Genomic DNA, 19,543 nt, shown 5'->3' with positions numbered 1-19,543 from the left:
AGAAAATAAATAATATCACGAAGCCAACCAAAATAAAAATCAGTACTAATGATCTATAGCTCTTAAAATTTTTGACTATTCAATTAGGTCGGGTTCGCGATATTGTCACTTTTGTTGAGTTTCGGAACGCGACAAAATCCTCCTACGCGAACACGATCACTGTTTTGATAGATATGATTGAATTTGAACTTTGTGCAGCGATAATATAGACTCTTTGACATCAGGAACACACCTACATTGCTTAGACAACAGTGAGTGCTTGTAATTTAATATGAACTTTATTGAAAAAGAAAAAGAAAAGGGCTGTTTTAGGGTTTTCCAGGAAATTATTCGAATTTTTATTCGAATTGGTCCAGGCGTTGTAGAGTTATGCGCTTACCAACACATTTTCATATTATAGATTATCGCGTCCTTAAGACTGCTATGGTTACATTTATACAAACCACAGCGGTTTTCCAATGTAACATATTATAAAGTAATATTTAGATTAGCAACTATTCCTTATAAGCAAAAAGGCTATCTCTGCTATCTTCAGCCTTCAATACTAATCCGAAACAATTATATCTTAGAAGCAGTTACTCTTAACATTTAAAAAGCTGCATTTACAGCAGAACTCACCTGCCATTTTATCTGTTCCATTGCATTTGGATTGACCTTACAATCCGTGTTTATTGGTGGAGTGGGTGGTGCTGAATTTTGTACTGGCTGAAATATAGAAATTATCCTGTCAATAATTTTACTAAACAGTTTTTTAAGCTAATATCATTTAAAAAGATATTAACTACCGACAAGATAAAAATGTTAATCATATATAGTATACAGTGTTTTATGATGGTATAGTAGATGAATATTTAGAAAAAAATTATAGCAAACACTATGTATATTGTTACGAAGACGGGTCGACTGCAATGTTTCTATATTTTTCCACTAGTTAGAGAACTTTTCAGCAGGCTGTAATATGATTTCTGACCGTTTCAGGAGAGGGTCAATCACATATTAGAAAATTGTAATTTCCATAATGTTACCCTAGTTTTCAGGAAGCTGAAACCTTTTTTCAGTCGGTTAGTTAGGTTAACATGTGTAGTAGAGTGGTGCAGTTTTCAGGGAACCCGTTTTCAGGCGTTTTCAGGCCTAGGTATAACCCTTTGATGAAGGAATATTCTAGACCAAACTTTCTAGGTGTGAGACAAGGACGAAATGATACGAGAGAGAGAGAGAGAGAAGATCAGAACTTTCTCGAAACTAGACTGAGCACTCTAGAACGCCGTACGACAAGGACAGAGCAACGTGCGAAAGAGACAAAGAGTGCGGACGTTCTAGAATTGCGCAATCGCTACTCAGTAGCAAGCCCGCCTAGAAAGTTCTCGAATATTGTTTAGAATTATTCCCAGGGATATATAAGCGAGCCGAAACGCGACTAGGCCTTTAGTTTTGAATGCGATAACACGAGAGTAACGCCGAAGCGATAAAGTGCGAATAAAGTGAATACAAGTGATAAAGTACTGTGTGAAGAGTGCTAAGTGAAGTAATAATTGACTGTGTTTTTACTATATACTATACTATTTACTATAAGTGCATCTCTGCAATTAATTTGTGCCCATAAATTCCTCATTGATTTATCAAGAAATAAACCCTTGAATAAATCCACGGCATTTTCTATCCGATCCCCTAGCTCGTAACAATATGTTGTATCAGTAAAGAGTCCAATGATCTGATGTATAATATAGTAACCTTATAATCTATTTGACTAAATTAATAAAACACAGTGCAATGCCTGAGTAACCTTCCTAGTGGAAACATGAACATTATTTTTAAATAAAACTTGACATTTAAAAAATTCTTTAACTATCGGTAATGAGTAATAAATATTCAGTAAGCGAAATCAAACTTATAAAGGTTAAAACAATTTTAAGCTTCATTTATATAATTTCCCTCACCTTCTCTGTCTCTGGTTTTTCACTAACTGCCATTTTGGCCATTTGGTCAGCGAGCTGTTTTTGTTGCTTATCCAATATTTGCTTCTTTTGTTGCGCTTGTGGAGTTAAATTCGGTGGTAATGTTTTTGGGAGAGCCTGTAAATTTGAAAAAAAAAAAACAATGCTTTTAATGTATATTTTTCTGCATTATGTATAAGTACTAAGACTTGTAATTTCTTTGAAAAAACATTCCATATGACATGTAATGATAATTCTTTGTTTTTTAAATGTCATACTACTTACTCTATCTCAACTAAGTAATAAGTTAGTAACCAGTTTATAAATTGATTATAACATTTTCTAACAAACATTTTATAATTTAAATTTAAAATTAATGTAGTTTTGTTCAATCATACATAACTTTTTCCTTGGATGACATTGTATTATAAAATTAAATATATAAGTTAGTAAATACTTACGGGTGGTCGATGAACTGGTTGTATTTTTGGGCGTTCCGTTTCAGCCGTTGGCGAATTTGAATCACCCTTGAATAAAAATAAAGAATAAGATAAAAATATACGCCAATTCAAAATAATTTTCTGAGGAATCAAATTCATAACCATCTATTTTATCTAGATCATCCCACAGCTTACACATTATAATACATATGTACTTAAAATGAATAAACACATTTTTTTAAATATATGTCTAGACTTAGATCGATATATGACCTACTGGACTAAGCCCGTCTCGGCTCTAGATCTTACCCCACCTTACAATCGACTAAAGAGCATTCTATTAAAATGAGAACAACTTACATTTGACTTGCATTTCTGTTTTTTCTTATTGAGAATCGATCTTAACCTTTCTCTCGTTTCGTTGAAATTTCTCGGTACTGGCGTAGTGAGAGGCGGCTGAAGGATATAAAGAATTTTTAAGCCATTTATTACCAACATCATTGCATCAAGAATTAATGCCAAAATGATATGAAAAGTTAAAAGATACTTTTATGTATAAAATTAAGACTTTATAACACTATAATAGCGTATATAAGTAAGATATCAAAAAGTATTTGTCTGGTTTATTCAATTTTGTTTTATGATCGATATTTTCGATCATTCGATAGATTGACATAACGATTAAGACGAATTTTGTATAGACAAAGTCGAATTTTAGATAGAACTAATAATGTCAATAAATTATTATCAACTAGTATAATAATAACTAATATTATTAACTTGATGGGGTAGACTTCGCTCACCGCGATTGCTAATATACACTCGAAACGTCGAGATAGATATAATAATTATTTTAAATAAATTTGCAAATCTCACGTAAATCAAAGTCACTATTAAGAACCAGTCAGTATCTTATAACTTACAGCGTGTCCAAAAACTGTACAATAACAACAAGAGCAGGGCTGGTCGGGATTCTCACTGGAACACCCGCTCTGCGCCGGCGCAGGTGCTGTATTGTGTCCTACTGAAAATATAAAATCATTCTAAACCGTAGTTTCAAAGTAAAATTAAAGGGACCTCTTCGATTAAGTCTAGGAAGGCTAAAACGTATTATGTTCTATTATGTATGTGTTGTTATAGCATTACATGAAAGTTTGTATTCCTAGTTATGTACAATTTCCTACACCACAATATAAACTATATAATATATAAAAATGAATCCCTATTTCCCTTGGTCACGGCATCACGTGTGAACGGCTGGACCGATTTCGCTAATTCTTTTTTGTTGTTGTGTTTGTTATTGTCAGGAGAAGGGTCTTATGAAAGAAGATAATAAAATTGTTATTTCATTATTTTTCAGTGCATATCGCCTTTACAATTCAAACTTTATTCATGTAACTTTATGACGTTTGACATAACATTGACAGAATGCGTGCTGCAAATATCGTCAAAGAGGATGTAAGAACAACGAATATAGTTTAAAAGAAATGCTTCGAGCTATTATATTGATAATTTAATCAATTATTTAATTACAGTCATTAATTGTTTGTGGCATTAATCTTGAAAATCTATGTTTTTCACAGGGCCAGTTATATGTCGCCTGTTCCCGTGTCGGAATACCAACTAAACTACTTATATACGCGCCAGAAAAATAAACAAAGAACGTTTTATATCATAAAGCATTATAATAATAAACACTTTGTTTCTGAAATATTTTTAGTTATTATTCTAATTAGAAATTAATATTCATAGTTAAAACAGGACGCTTGTCGGGTAGTTATTTTATTAATTAGTATTTAAACATCAACAAAAAAAAGTAAACCGAATGATTGGCCATTATTATAAAATTAAAAACTAAATTCTTTGATGATACAAAGATGGATATGGTCTTTGATGAACCATTAAAATATTGATTATTTTGTTAACATCTAATAAATAAGCCAGTAAGAATCGTTACGTATGTTGTAAATAAAACAATACGAAATAAAAGCCTCACCTTTACAAAAGTGCGGCTGATGCATTCCGTTTTCACATGGCTTTTGCACCGGCTTCGCCTTTAACATCGGCTTCCTTTCCCGTCTCTCTTTCTCCTTCTCATCCTTGTCACTCTCCTTGCAACTCTCACACGTACAATCGTTAGTGTACTTGCAATTATTCTTCGGAGTATCACATTCGTCACCATTCTTCATGTTCCTAAATGCAACCGCGTTCAGCGTTTGCTTAGCGTTTCTTAAAGCTTGAGCGGAATACTTCGCTAATAATTCCGGATTCTGTGACCCTATTACTGATAAATTCTTATCGTCTTCCACTTTTAACGTCTCTTCTATGTCGTCATCCAAAAGTCTCGCGTCTATGCTGGAACAGATTGATATGACGTGCTTTTTATAGGTCTCGGGAACAGGTACGCCCTGTACGATATACGATTTAATAGCGTAAAAACTGTCTAACAAGGACTTTTCGCCTTTCGATACAAGTATCGCCTCGCACTTAGCTAGTAATGCATCGTTTTTGGATTTCTTATCTTCTTTCTCGACTTTTGGCTCGGGCTTAACTTCTTTCGCTGGTGGAGTTGGGGTTTTCTTAACTGGGCGTATATTTGCTTTTCCTATTATTTTGCTGAGACCTTTAGCTGCCAAAATTTCCGCTTCGCTTGGCTGATTCGTGTTTTGTTTAGGCGGCGGAGTTTGTTTGATCACTTCAGGTTTGATTTTCAGAAAAGTTTCTTTAATACATTTCTCTACTTCTTCCAATTTGTATAGCATAATCAACCACTGATCTCCACTTAAAGAATTTTTGGGTATGCTCCTCATGTAGTTACGATTCATTTCGCGCAATCGATTGATAAAATAATCAATTTTTATCTCATTCGGTATGGTCGTGAAATCCGGAGTATTGTCTACTTTAGTCACTGGCATTCCTGTTAGTTCTTGTATAACATTCGTTGCTATTTCTGGGTTTAATAGAACCCAAGACGATAGCTGTTGAGAGTCTAGACACCGTCTAATTACGTCATAGTATTTGAATTTGAGATTTTTGATAGAGGATTTATTGTCTTGCGACATTTTTGATAGTTTCATAATGAGTAGATCGAACGTGTTACCAGCAGATGTGCTTAATAACTTTGTTATTTGTTTGAGCGATTCTTTAGACTGCGGACAGCTTTCCTCGTCTGAATCTCTGTCAACGGTCTCTCTGGCCTCCTCTGCTTTTTCAATCAGTCTATCTATTTGCGGTCCCTGTTGTTTGCACGCCATATCTTTAATGTGCAAATAAAATTTCTCTAGCATTCCTTCTACTTCATTTCGTAGAATTTCTAGGGGGATCGATTTCACTTTACTAGTTACGAAATCCCGCCAAAAAGTAAATTTAGGACGCATAACTCCCTTTAGCTCATCCATAGATAAGGCATCCTTCACTGCCTTTTCAAATAATTCTGCGGCTTTAAAATATGACTCTGAACACTTAACGTCCTTCGGTATAACAATAGTTTCATCTTCTAAACACTTGGCAAGTAATGTTGGTGGTGGTTGATCTTCCTTTTTCTGTTTGTCTGATTCACTATCCTTACTATCTAAATCATTATCTATATCATTATCAGTATTCCTAAGTCTAGGTTTATTTTTACGTTTGGCAGTGCTTTTAGTAACTTTAATACTATCACGCTTACTTAACTTCAATTCTCTTATTTGTTTAAGAGTTTCCGGGGTCAACTGAGCTTCAGTGTTGACTTCCGGTAGACTATTCATAATGGACGCAAATTCGGGTAGTTCAAAGCTGGCGTTTGCGAATTCGGATAGCTTGGACGCAATCTCAGGCATATTTGCTAATATCTGTGGCATATTCTCTACTATTTCTGTTAACTTGTTGCCATTGGTCACGTACAGATGTAGATCGTCAGAATCGATTTTATCTAAAAATTCGGGCGAATTCTTTTCTAAATTCATCATAACTTCAAATATTTGCTCTAATGACACCAGTCCGTCAGGGTCTTCTTTATCTTTACCATTCGCCGTGCTATTGTATGTATTAATAATATACTGGCATTCCTCCATGGCCTTTTTGATTTCCAAACCGAAGGTAACATATTTAAAAACATTGGAATCTTTATTCTCGACCACTTCGACTTTATGCTCTTCCTTTTTATCGTCCTTCAAAAACTGCCTAATCGGGAGCATTCTTGGATTTTTCTGATAAACAGGCATCGGTTCGGAAGTAGTTGGCGACATTTCCTGAAGCGGGGGACTCACAGAATCTGGGTATTTCTCTTTGAAATCTTCTTGCAAGTTGTTATCTAACGTATGAAGGGCAAAATTGGCAAATTTCGCTAAACAATCCTTCATTTCCTCGCAAAGATCGGCGTCCTTTTCAGCCACTATGGTCTCAGCGTCGCTGTCGCATCGAAACGCTTCGGGAGGTTCTACTTCGGACTTGATTGGTTCATCGTCAATTTCTTTATAGGGTGATTTCAGATCCATATTAGGTTTACTTTTGAGCATTTGGAGTATTTTGTGGGATTTTGTTAGTGTTTGAGTGGGTTTTAGTTTTCTTTTTGGTGCAGCGAGACGGGGGAGTTTAGAACTGAGAGCTCGGAGTTTTCGCTTCGGCAAGTCATCTATTAATGTCACAGTGCTGTCAGGAAGGCTGAAATAAAACAAAATATTTGTTACTAAATTGAATTGGATAACTTTCTGACATTTGAATTTAAATTAACAACTTTTCATCCTAAGGGTTTGTACCACAAAGGATCTTTAGTTTCAAGTTGAAGCTCTCATATTCTTTAACAGAGAATAAAAATTTTACTAATTTCAGTGCTACAAAAGAAATGATGTACACAAAAAAAACAATGGCGCTTAGGTCTGGGCCTCAGATTTTTGTATATGTTTCATTGGATCTAAGGCTAGCCGATTTCCTCACGATGTTTTCCTTCACCGTTCGAGCGAATGTAAATGCGCACATAGAAAGAAAGTCCATTGGTGCACAGCCGGGGATCGAACCTACGACCACGCACGCTGAAGCCACTAAGCCAACACTACTATAAAAATAACGATTTATTATTTATTTAGAATAAAAAATACCTTTCCCTTTCTTGTCGCAGTTGGTCTTCGAGCCACATTCTAAGTCGATGATAATACAATTGCTGATCGCGCATGTGCATCACTTTACGACGGACCTATAAATTTTTACAATTAACAAGAAATGCATATATAAACAGTCTAGTCTATGCTCTGTTAGTAAAAGTACCTAAACGCAACTCACCTACGTAAAAATATTATAAGAATCCTTCTTTCCATTGAACTTATTTATTTGAATATTTGAAATCGTACACTATAGCAAACGACATACGAACATACCTCTTTGAACCTCTGCAAGTGATACTCGGGACAAAGACTAGTGGGGGGCAAGGTGGGCGGGGCCGTGGGGGGAGAGCCAGGTGCCGGCGGAGGGGGCGCCACTGTGCCCACTAGCGCCGTACACACCTGCGGACGGATTAAATATTATTCTTATCTGTTTGTCCTGATAGAGAATGTTAAATATTATTTTTATTACATAGCCGACATATAATTATGTTCGACGTGGCAGGACAGTAAAAAAGATAATTTAATGAAACAGTTAACCACATCGTCGAATCTACAAAGGTTTAATCAACTCATGAACTCGTGATAAACTCTCTTTTGCTGACTCATAATGCAATGGCGGCACAGATTTAGTACAGACATCACATTGATAGAAAATAGTTGTATCAGCTTAAAGGCATGCCGAGAATCGGTCAAACGTCGATTGAAATAGATATTATTAAATAATTAAGACTTGTTCAAATGCAAGTAATAACATTAGTTTCAGGAGAACTTACAAAATCAGACATAACTTAGTATTGTCTTTTTTTTAACATAGCTTTTACACATTGAAACAAAACACTTTTTTACCGGATTGAAGCTATGTATTATTTTAAACTTATAATTATTTTACATTATTTTAAATTTAATTTTTTTCCGACGTTTCGCGTGCTTTACAGCGTGCGTGGTCACGGTGACTGAAGACAAAAGGTGTTGAATGTCAAAAAGTATCACAGCTGTAGAGAGAGTTGTATTATCTGTTTTTATTTCCCCGGATATCAACTCCGGAAAAAATTAAAATTAAGTAAAATAATTATAAGTATATAATAATACATAGCTTCATTCCGGTAAAAACGTGTTTTCTTCCAAGACATAACTTGCACCAAATTTTGAATTTCTGAATCTTACCGTAGATAATTTTTTCTGTCGCCTATAAACCTGTAGTTGTCGTCTATGAACCTCTGGCAGTCTTCGATACATGGCCATTAGTTTACGATCTACTTCAGACAGACCCATATCGACACGTTTTCTGTAAAAACATATTAAATTATTTGTTATATAATTTCCATACTACTCAAAATGCAGAGAAACTATTTGGCAAAGTAAATACTTTAGGGTTTTATTTGACCAATATAGTGGATTAAGGCCTTAAATTTTCATCGGAACCCTTAAACATTTAATATTAGACAGAAATTAATCTCGCTTTTGTGTGTTCGAACTTATTATCAATACATATTATAAAGAACTCGTTTATTTTGTTAAACGACTTAATTTAAAAAAAAATGTTAGTTGCAATTAAAATAAATATCGAATAGTTTATGAAGGTACTTTGTGAAAAATAGCCATAATTTAATTTTACAACAATATAAATACTAGTATTTAAACTAATTAACTAATAACTAATTTAAATTATAAAAAGACATAGTTTTAATACAAGCATTACTCCTCCAAGACCTCCGAAAAACGTCTCCTAATAATTCTACCACATTTAGTAGATATAATTTTTATCTACTCACCTAGCATCAGGCGCATCCCTTGACGGCCAATCGTCACAATGCTTCAAGACCCTATCCATGAGGCGCTCGATAGACGCAATGGAGCGCATCAAGTGCCTCACCGTCCTACAAAGCTCGCCGGCGCCTTCGCCCCCAGAGCCTCCTCCCTCAACGGCACATGCCGCCAGCACTAGCAGCTCCGAAGCCGAGTCGAGGCTGGAGCCGGAATGACTGGACATGGAGCCGTCAGAGTGAACTGATAGCGAGTTGTCCGATTCTGATACTGGAATGTTAATTATTACAAAGTTGATATAAAATAAATAAATCAATGGGGCTACAACCTTTTAGGTCTGGACCTCAGATTTCTGCATCTGATCGCTTGTGAATTGAATAGGCAAGTAGGTGATCAGCCTTCTGTGTCTGACACACGCCGTCAAGTTTTTGGGTCTAAGGCAAACCGGTTTCCTCACGATGTTTTCCTTCGCCGTTCGAGCTAATATTAAATGCGCACATAGAAAGAAAATCCATTGGTGCACAGCCGGGGATCGAACCTACGACCTCAGGAATGAGAATCGCACGCTGAGGCCACTAGGCTAACACTACTCACTCAAAGTTGATATACCTCTTATTAAAAATATATCAAGGAAAATATAACTGCCCTCCACAATAGACCAACCTCTTGCGTATCCTTACTGTTAGACCCAGCAAACGTATATAAATATATTGTTACATATATTTGTAATTATAATTATAATTAAAAGAAATTGTCCAAAAAATAACAAGTTCTGCATTGGGCCACCCTCATCACATCCTACTATTCTGAGACAGTGTACAAAAAATTTACACAAAAATCGATCAAGGCTTAGGAGGTGTTGTAAAGAAATAAAATATAAAACAAGACAAAAGTTATATTTAATTGATTTTTTAAATTTCACTATGAGCCCGATTGCTCTATAAATCAAGGATGATATAAAACTAATAATCGTTATACAAAATAAGTTTCTTTTGCATAAAATTTATATATTCTTTTTCAGCTCTTTATAACACTCTCTAAGCTGTTTATACTTTCTTTTTAGAATTCCTACTAAATGTTTTACAAATTTTGTAAATCGTTAGTTCGTTCATCACATATACTTACAATCGTCCAAGTCATTGCTAAGCGAGTCCATCAAGTCCATATCCATACTAGCTTTGACCAACTGAAGTTGCTGCTCCATACTATCTGGAGGTCTGAAAACAATGACACACTTCATAAGGAAATTGTGTTTCATACACAACTACACTGTTTAAATTTTACAGACAATTGAAGACCATCTCAAAATTAAAATTCAATTTAATAATACCAGCCTACAACATACAACGGGAGTTGTATATCTCTAGTCTATTGAGATATACTAGTCTAATGAATTAAGGAAAAAACAAGTCTTATAAACAACCGATTTCATTGTTAAAGTTCAAAGATTCCTAAGGATTCCTTCATCGAAAAAAAATACGCACTAACCCATTGGATAGTTATGGGGTGATATTTATCGCCACTTTGGACTCGTGGATAGCATGTGTACCTATGATGTTCTCCGGGTTCGAATCCCGGTAGTGGTAAAAAAATATATAAAAACGCGTTGTGACTTAGTAAAGTAATAAAAACTATTTGTAATAGGTTAACGGCGTTCGAACACGCCGTAGATATGCCATCACACGTAGCATGATAGGTATGGGTCTGTGGCCATGTGTACAAATCACAGCTGTACCCCAATGGACTTTAGCGTCGCAGTAGCTCGTACGGTAAAGAAAAACATCGTGAGGAAACCGACACGTTTAAGACATAACGACCGCGTTTCTAAAGCATGGAGATACGCATCTAACAAAGCGGTCTCATTAAAAAAAAAAAAAAACAGATGACCAGAGACCAGCGGTTGCAGAGCCACCAGTTTTTATTAATACTCAGCCTTAAAGAACGTAGATACAAGCAATTATATATATGTAACTTAACATTTAACAAATTATTGAGACCCCCCTTTCAGCAAAACGTATGTGATGGTAGATCCTATCCAATCAAGGTTGTGAGTTATTCAATTTCCAATTTTGTCAGGGAATGCTCAGATCAGTGTTATGATCAAGTCAATTGACCAACGATTATTATTGTTGCTCTGATCATTGCGATTATTTCTGTTAAATTCTTTTGTCATTATTCAATTGTTTCATAGTTTGGAATCATTACTTAACGAATGTTGTTCTTTCAACCAATGCAGGGCAAATGCCTCGAGTGGGGTCTAGGCGCCAGGCTTGACTTTTGACGGTGCGTTCAGGGAAGGCAGAACAGTACTGGTTGAGTATTTAGTGGAGAATTGCGGTGTTGAGAGGTTGGACCGAGTTGGGTCGAGTAGATTGTGATAAAAATGATCGGTGCTTTTAAAAAAAATGTATTTATTGTTTCGTGTCGTGTCTTTTGTTTTTACCCACATGACGCCCACTGAACCCGCTAATGACGATGTCAATATCGATGGAGTGACGATATTTCTTCGACATATATTATTCATATTTATTACAACTTTGTTTTCAATATGATTCTTCTCTCTATACTCACTTGGCTCCAGTCCCGGCGCCCTGTTGCAATTCTCTTCCAGCGCTATCCAGCCTCACATCGTTTGGATGCTGAAAAAAATCAAATTCTAATATGTAGTTCTCTTTTGTCAATCTCGTTTTCGAACACAGACATTATATAACTTCACGCCAATAAGCGTTTAATAAAACATAAAGCTTTGCCTATTTAAAAAAAACCAGTTGACCAATTTATATTTCATTAAAAAATTCGTCCATGAATTCAAAATTTAATACTACGTAAAAAACTAAATGTTACATTTTAACCTTTCCACCTTTCCTCTTTCTGTCAAATTTTGTGTATGTTGTGATAAACAGAGACATTAATGATTGACTGAATTAGTTTTTTTAATGGGCTAGACAAAAAAAATATTAAGAAAATTCCCTGAATGCTTATTCAGAGTCAGAATATGTTATTCAAATTAAATGCATTGAAAATATTTAAAAAAATATACCTTATCATCGGGATCGTCTTTGCCATTGTATTTATTGACTGCATGCATCATACCGAAGAATGATATCCTAAAAACACAAAATATGTATTACAATTTATAATAAATATGTATTTCACTTTAGACAAATGTAGTTTTCTATTTAATTATTATGTATGAGCCGCAGCCTTCCAGCTTAATTAGCCGTTCAATTAACAGCCTAGCCTTTTAACTAGCGGCCTGGCAAATATTCAGCCGTAGCGCTTGCTACACCGTTTAATAAACTGGCTGCGTAATGCTTAGGTCATTCGTACGATAATTACAAAAATATACAAAAAGATAATACATCAATTATATAACAAAGATAATAACATAAAAAATATTATTTAAAAATTAATTTGTTCTAGTCATTCACAGTAAAATTCACATTATTATTGACACTACACTTTTATGTTTTCTTTCGAAAACACCATCCAAGTTGTGGTATGCCGACGCTATATTGACAGTTCGATGAGTTTCGACGCTAGCCCAGTCTAGGTGACATAAAGTGGAACTAAATTTAAATTAACAGTCAACATGCTAGGCAAGTAATGTTTCGTCATCGATCCAAGCCTAGCTGTTTGATCAACTGGCTGAATATCTTTCAGGACTCTAGGTAAACGGCTAATAAGGCCAGTTGGCTGCGACATTTGTACACTATTAGTTGTTATATATTATACTTGAAACCTTAATAATAAAATTCTCTTATGTTTCCTTAAATTTGTCATAACACGTGCAAACAGCGTTTTCTGAGGATTTTATTTTCCTATATCTTCATTATATGATCCTTTTTAAAGAGATCTTTACCTGAGAAGTTGTTTCCGTTGTTGAGCACAGACAGTTCTTGGAGTGAGACAGTCACAGCGATGCTTATAGTCAGACCACGCACTCACTGCAAAATATTAATTTTTTTTTTTAATAAATAACATCTGAAGACCGAATATCCTAATTTCTTAGGGAAAGCAGGTAATATTTTTAAAATCATAAGGGACAATTATTTCGTCTGTTTTAAAGAATATTTTTAGGCCTTAATTTTTAACCCAAAACAATTATGTTACCCCAAGAAAAGAACCCAAGACTTTGGTTATGCATGTTTAAATATATACTTTATAGACCACTTAAATAAATTACGGTAAGCTTATGTACTTTGAATCTCTACTCTAATTGCCAAAATTTAAATTATTATATTTGCAGGGGGCCATCTGGATGTAATTGATATGTTTACAAATAATAAATAATAATGTTGCTTTCAAACAAGTGTTACAAATACACACTAACAAAACTTACAAACTTTTGACTTTCCGATTACATTTTGTTGCGAATAAATGAGAAGAATTCAACGATCTTATACGATTTGTTAAATTTTAATTAAATATGTTAAGCCGTTTGGCCACAATAATGTTTATTCGTCTTTACAACAAACGTATTGTATGTAGTAAAAATACAATGGAAAGTTGCCATTGACAATTTTTACAAGAGACGTTGCAGTTTTGTAGAAACACCAATAAATTATAGGTACAAATAAATGTGATTTAATGTATGCTAACAACAAGAAAATAAATAGACATCACTAAAAGTTAACCGTGTATGTTTCTTACAAAAAATTTAATATTGTATTTGATTCAAAAGCATTGCATTTTATTCTAGTTACATTTTATTTAACAAGAACTCGTACGTCATGAAAATATAATTTCCATACTCAAAGTAATCGGCGCACATGCAATATAAAGTAGATGGACTCATTTGTTATGATATGAATATTATGATATTATAAGAAATTTTAAACAATGCATCAAATTCGGCGACAGCTCTTCGTGCTTTTCACCTAGGAATGTAAGATCAAAATTATATGACACCACATATGATTAGTACATTGGGTTTAATAACGTAGGTATTCTTTTAATCCTACCGAACCAGCAAGCCGTTGCCGTTTTAGACTGTCGTCTAGTATGAATGAATTTGCAATGTTTTTAGTTTATTACATTTTCCTTGTACTGTTACGATAATATGTATATTAAACCTAAACTAACTATTCAAAATAAATGCCCTAACTTTTTTCTATGCTGTATAATTGTTATGTTATATGTTCTATTAACATTTTTTAACTCCCCCCCCCCCATGGGGGAGGCCCCATGGTGATACGTGGTGAGGTTTAAGACTACCTTCACCAAAAATCACGTGTATTTTAGTACCTACAAAGAATCTAAAAAAAATTATAATAATATTTTAAAGTACCGGTACAAAGTATAATTAAATCCTATTGTAGAAAATTAAGGACCAAGATAAAAAATGTCTAGACAGAAAGGTAGAAGGTTGTTTTCGACTGGCTTAAAAATAATATTAAAGGAATGGTATAATCGTGTGAAAAACATCGTTTGTTGCCTGGCGACGGGAGTCAAGGTACACTACAAGCAGCTTTTCGGTTTAGAGATCGCGCGTTTTTTTATATATTATGACAATAGTTTTGACTTTATGCCAGTTTCAAGTAAAAGGTTGGGTGTAGTTTACACGCGAGAAAAAATAAACAATGACATCAAAAGTAAACAAAGGGATAAGCTAGTTAAAAACAAAATATGTACATAAACATATTACATCTTAATATTATTATTGATTATGAAAGAAGATAATACATTATAATACAATAAAGGATAAAGCAAAAGGCAGGATTTTAGTCGGAAACGGAACATGTAGTAATTGTAAGGAATACAGAAAGGAGGTGCGGTCATATTGGGAACAAGAAAAGAAAATATGGTCGAGGTCACCACTATCTTATCCACAATCACAAATATTGCTATCGACAATACGAAGCCTTTCTAAACGTTGAGGTGTACATCTAAACGCATTCTAGATATGATAAAAATAAGTACGCGTGATATCTTACTAGCCCCCCCCCCCTCCTTGAACCTCACATGATTAATAGACAGACTTACTTACTTTATATTAGTGTAATAATTGAAGATATTCGTTTTAAGTCTCTAGTTCACTGTTCAAAATACGATATACTTACAGTCAGTAGGCGCGGTCCTAGCAGCCATATCCGCCAACCGATGCGCTGTGTTATTCCGATGGTGGGCATCGAGACACCTGGCCAATCTCCGCCTCGCTGTCGACATCCAAGTCCATTCTTCTGGAGGTGATCCTTCTGGAGGGATAAGATCCACCTGAAAAGTTACACTTGGATCACCACTGATTATTAAACTTGAGTAATAATAGTTAAGAATTTAAAACAGTGTTGGTCTAGAGGTTACTACATCGCGACATCAGCGTGCGTCAGGTACGTAAAGGCACTCACTAATAAATTATAACAACACCAAACAAGACAGAGATCTGAGGCCTGGACCTAAGAGGCTGTAGCACCACTGGATTTTTTTAGCTAACAATGTGTCTTTTCGTTTTTTCATTAGAATTGTAATAAAACACAAAACTACTTTGAGGCTCAATGATTATTTTGTTCGGTTCGTGACGGAACAATAATTTCGTGATTCTCTTCCCTCGAGCTGAACTACAAAACGATAGGCATAAAAGGCGGATAACCTTTTTGGTATTAAAGACGAAATATCATTTATTCCTATAGTAAACTTTTAAACGTCAATTAAAACGAGTAATGCTTTAAATTGACATTTCCTACTCCTCAATGACGAGAAGGACTGGCAAGAAACTCTCCGTCATTCACACAGACGGGACCATTACACCTTAGTTCACATGACTCGAAGTAATTATAATAATAAAAAAATCAATAATCATAACACGGAAATGTCTTAACTAGGGATGCATCCGATACCGAGTTAGCGGTATCAGCGATACTTTAATTGCCTATACCACGATACTTTTCATTTTTCGCGCTTTAAAATAGTAATTTATTTATTACAGAAATACATACCTTATCCTTACAGACTATGCCAATACGATAATGCCGAGAAACATTAAATAATTAAAATATAATAAAATACGTATATGTAATGTAAACGTGCATCCTGTTTGATCTAGTTCGTTGCACTCATGTCAGACTATCTATGCCCGGAGAAACCCCGCATTCTCTTCAGTATGTTCTGTCCACATACATACATTTCGCAAGATACTTTAGTTGGCTTTTAACTGCTATCGCGCGTAGTATTTTTTCGATACGAATTAAAATAAAATACAGAAAGTACAAAAATCTTACCAATGTTAATTTTAATTATTGTGTTAATACTTTATTTTAATTTAATTATTACTCTTCATTCTTAATTTTAATTCAATAATTAAAATAAGATTATGATGTGATTATCGATGCATCCCTAGCCTTAACCATCGTCGGATAAGACTTAACATGTTATACAACTTTCTCACCTTAAACGTGATTGTCGACGCAGCTTTAAACTTTTCCAATATTTTGAAAAACCTTTCCACAGCGTACCTGAAAATATATTTAATACAATTAACATAAGCACCGTACGTTAAAACAACGTACGGTTCTGTTTAAACGATCCGTTTTCACACGTTAGCTAAAACTGGTTTATGGTGTCATATGTCAAAAGATTATTGTGTTTTTTCACATAAGCCAAATAATATACATTGTAAACTCCATGTAACGTCCCTCTAATTTAACAACGAACACCTAAACCCTAAAGCGTCGAAATCAATTGGCTTTGGTTGGTTTAGCTTGTCTTCCATACAATGATACACGCTACATAGCATTACACCCATCCTCAATAACGAAACCAATTAAGTAAGTACTTTTTAAGATGCTTAAATTAGTAAAAACTGCGCAGCTGTGTACGTTCTACTGTCGCTTTATTATACTAGCCCGCAATAAACTCGACTGTAGGCATCATGGATGCGAACATTCTAAGAAATTCATTCTTTTGTTTACAAATTGGGACTGCTTGCACTTGTAGACTGATGTTGACCATGCCTAATAAGTAGGAGTCATGGATTATCTATTCGATTTCTTCTCTCCATATCGAGTTAACACTGTATATGGTTGTAATCGCAGTGAGCAGCGTGAACCTAGTGTATAAGCGTGCGGCCCTCAATGCTGAGGTCGTGACTTTTCTTACGTACGCATTTAACGCTCGTTCGTACGTTGGAAGGCAACGTGAGGAAACCGGTATACACAGAATGAAGAAAAGGCCACAAACAGATACGTCGTCTACAACCTACAACGTTTTTAGCCCCACTGTTTCTTTATAGTTAAATAATGGTCTATTCGCCTTATTTCACACACATAGACGTACACAAAAAATCAATAACACTTTCATATAGTTATTAGAAATATGTTTTGAGTATACTCACTGTTTCTCAAACGGTCGATAGTAGGAGCGACAGAGACAGACTCTGTTCACAAACTGTTCGGCCGTCTCGTTCTGCTGCGCTAGTCTCGTTAGGTGTTGATGGATGATTTCCGCACCTACATAAAAAAATATACAGTTAACCAAGAGATGTCTCAAGGTTTTGTTAATAATGTAACGGTACTAATTATAGTAATATATGTCACCGTTAGATTGTAATCTATCTCGCGAGATTGTGAATTTGAACGTACTGCTTACAATTTAACGTATTATTATTCGTAATATTGTAATCTATCGAAGTGAAAACGTCACATTGTGAAACGGAACGCACCTCGCGCGCTGATTGGTTGATCGGCATATGCTATAAAGCCGACCAATCAGGGACAGCCTTCGAAGAGTTGATAATTTGTCAAATTTAAGATTATAATTTGACGGTTTCACTTCGATAGATTACAATCTACCGAATTAAAATACGTCAAATTGTAAGCAGTACGTTGAGGTTCACAATCATTCGACAGTTCACAATATCGCGACATATATTTCAACCAAACGGTATTTACAATTTTACTGTGACATATATATAAAATATATAGAACATATATCTATATAATATGTTCTTAGTGTTTCAGGATTGCAGCTTTCCTCACTGATGTGCCTTCGAACTCCGGCTAGATTATTAGGCTCCGAATCTTTATTTATATGCGCGCAATAAATATCTATTAAATCTGATTTTGTTCTGGGTAAGATTCAAAATTGGGACTTAAACCAAATTTTAACCCTAAGTTGGCATAGGCTGGTCAATGTAATGGATTATTTTTGTTTTATCAGTAGTATTTGTGATGAGGTTTTCTACAAAACCCGTTACTATTCTACGACCAGTATTTTCAATATTTATTTATTACCAAAATGACGTGAAATAAAAAAAAATTATGTAATGGTTTTTCATCGCTCCATCGGTTCAAATTATTACACCTATTATAGTCTCACAGTTGAAAACCTCAAACAATTTTATATGAAGTGATAACTGCCATCCATGCAACGCCGACTTTTCAGGGAACTTTTTGGTATCTATATTTTACATGGATAACTCGTAACTTATTTAACAAGACTGCGCAACTAAACTAAAATTACGAAAGGACCAGACAAAAAACTTTATTAATAATAAATAATATTTATAAATAAATTTATCCATACCTTCGTCGGGCACTTTGATCCGCTGAAGGCGCCAATGTGCCGGCGTGAGCTCAGCGCAGTTGAGACACAGCATTTTCACGAGCGCACCCGCCACGCTACTGGTGCTGCTTACTGAAAATTAATTGCATCGTTATTCAAAATTCAAAAACATTTATTCATATAGGTAACAAAATGTACACTTATGAACGTCAAAAACAGAAATGTATACAAAATGCCTCTAATTTTACTGCCAGTTCTCAAATCAAGGGCGTAGAACGGAAGAGAAGAACTGAGCTTTGTAAGGGGCTACAACCATTACACCATGTTCCACATGACATCTTAAGTAATAAAAATAATAAAATAAACCAAAAACAAAGATTTGTCCTTTATCAGCAGAAGGCATGGTGAAATAGGTGCACGCACTTACATTCCCGTGGGAATAACTCGCAAGTACGTAGTCGAAATAACTAACATCACCGCATTCACGAATTTAAGTACGACCAGTCATCGGCCTCCTCACCATATTTTAGGGAGACAACCCAACGCATCGACGCCGCCACAAGGAACTCACTACACTACAGTCTAGTCTAGTAAACTAGTATGTATTATAAATAATAAATATTAAGTCATTTGTGTAAAACTCATATGATGTGATATCTTCCTACGAATTTGCAATAATTAATTTGAGGACTATCAAAAAATGTCATACTTTCAATATAAATCCAATAGTTTGGGAGAATTGTTTTCTTCATACATAGAAAATCTGTTCTCAAAAAACAAATGTCCCTATAGTCTAATAACGGAGACGAAAGACACATCTCATATACAA

The 19,543-nt window shown here is 34.7% G+C and overlaps 1 protein-coding gene across 3 annotated transcripts in view; it reads right to left on the bottom strand.

Annotated features, from left to right (window-relative positions):
- Positions 1 to 19,543, bottom strand: part of LOC123715778 — a 44,421-nt gene that overhangs the window by 19,099 nt on the left and 5,779 nt on the right. For 2 of the 3 annotated variants that reach the window (XM_045671071.1, XM_045671069.1), the window contains exons 10-27: positions 18,736 to 18,846; positions 17,546 to 17,660; positions 16,601 to 16,667; positions 15,279 to 15,432; positions 13,079 to 13,163; positions 12,257 to 12,323; positions 11,788 to 11,855; positions 10,342 to 10,433; positions 9,225 to 9,486; positions 8,617 to 8,737; positions 7,726 to 7,851; positions 7,450 to 7,544; positions 4,371 to 7,015; positions 3,298 to 3,398; positions 2,735 to 2,830; positions 2,396 to 2,461; positions 1,938 to 2,072; positions 619 to 705 (exon numbers count right to left, since the gene is read on the bottom strand). In XM_045671071.1, the coding sequence (XP_045527027.1) occupies positions 619 to 705; positions 1,938 to 2,072; positions 2,396 to 2,461; positions 2,735 to 2,830; positions 3,298 to 3,398; positions 4,371 to 7,015; positions 7,450 to 7,544; positions 7,726 to 7,851; positions 8,617 to 8,737; positions 9,225 to 9,486; positions 10,342 to 10,433; positions 11,788 to 11,855; positions 12,257 to 12,323; positions 13,079 to 13,163; positions 15,279 to 15,432; positions 16,601 to 16,667; positions 17,546 to 17,660; positions 18,736 to 18,846 (4,493 nt within the window). The remainder of the gene's footprint in view (positions 1 to 618; positions 706 to 1,937; positions 2,073 to 2,395; positions 2,462 to 2,734; positions 2,831 to 3,297; positions 3,399 to 4,370; positions 7,016 to 7,449; positions 7,545 to 7,725; positions 7,852 to 8,616; positions 8,738 to 9,224; positions 9,487 to 10,341; positions 10,434 to 11,787; positions 11,856 to 12,256; positions 12,324 to 13,078; positions 13,164 to 15,278; positions 15,433 to 16,600; positions 16,668 to 17,545; positions 17,661 to 18,735; positions 18,847 to 19,543) is intronic. The other variant, XM_045671070.1, reaches the window with a different exon arrangement.

The sequence above is a fragment of the Pieris brassicae genome, chromosome 10 (genome assembly GCF_905147105.1).
Source record: "Pieris brassicae chromosome 10, ilPieBrab1.1, whole genome shotgun sequence".
Taxonomy (NCBI): domain Eukaryota; kingdom Metazoa; phylum Arthropoda; class Insecta; order Lepidoptera; family Pieridae; genus Pieris; species Pieris brassicae.
Note: the sequence above shows the minus strand (reverse complement) of the source record. Positions and strands in the feature narration are given on the sequence as shown.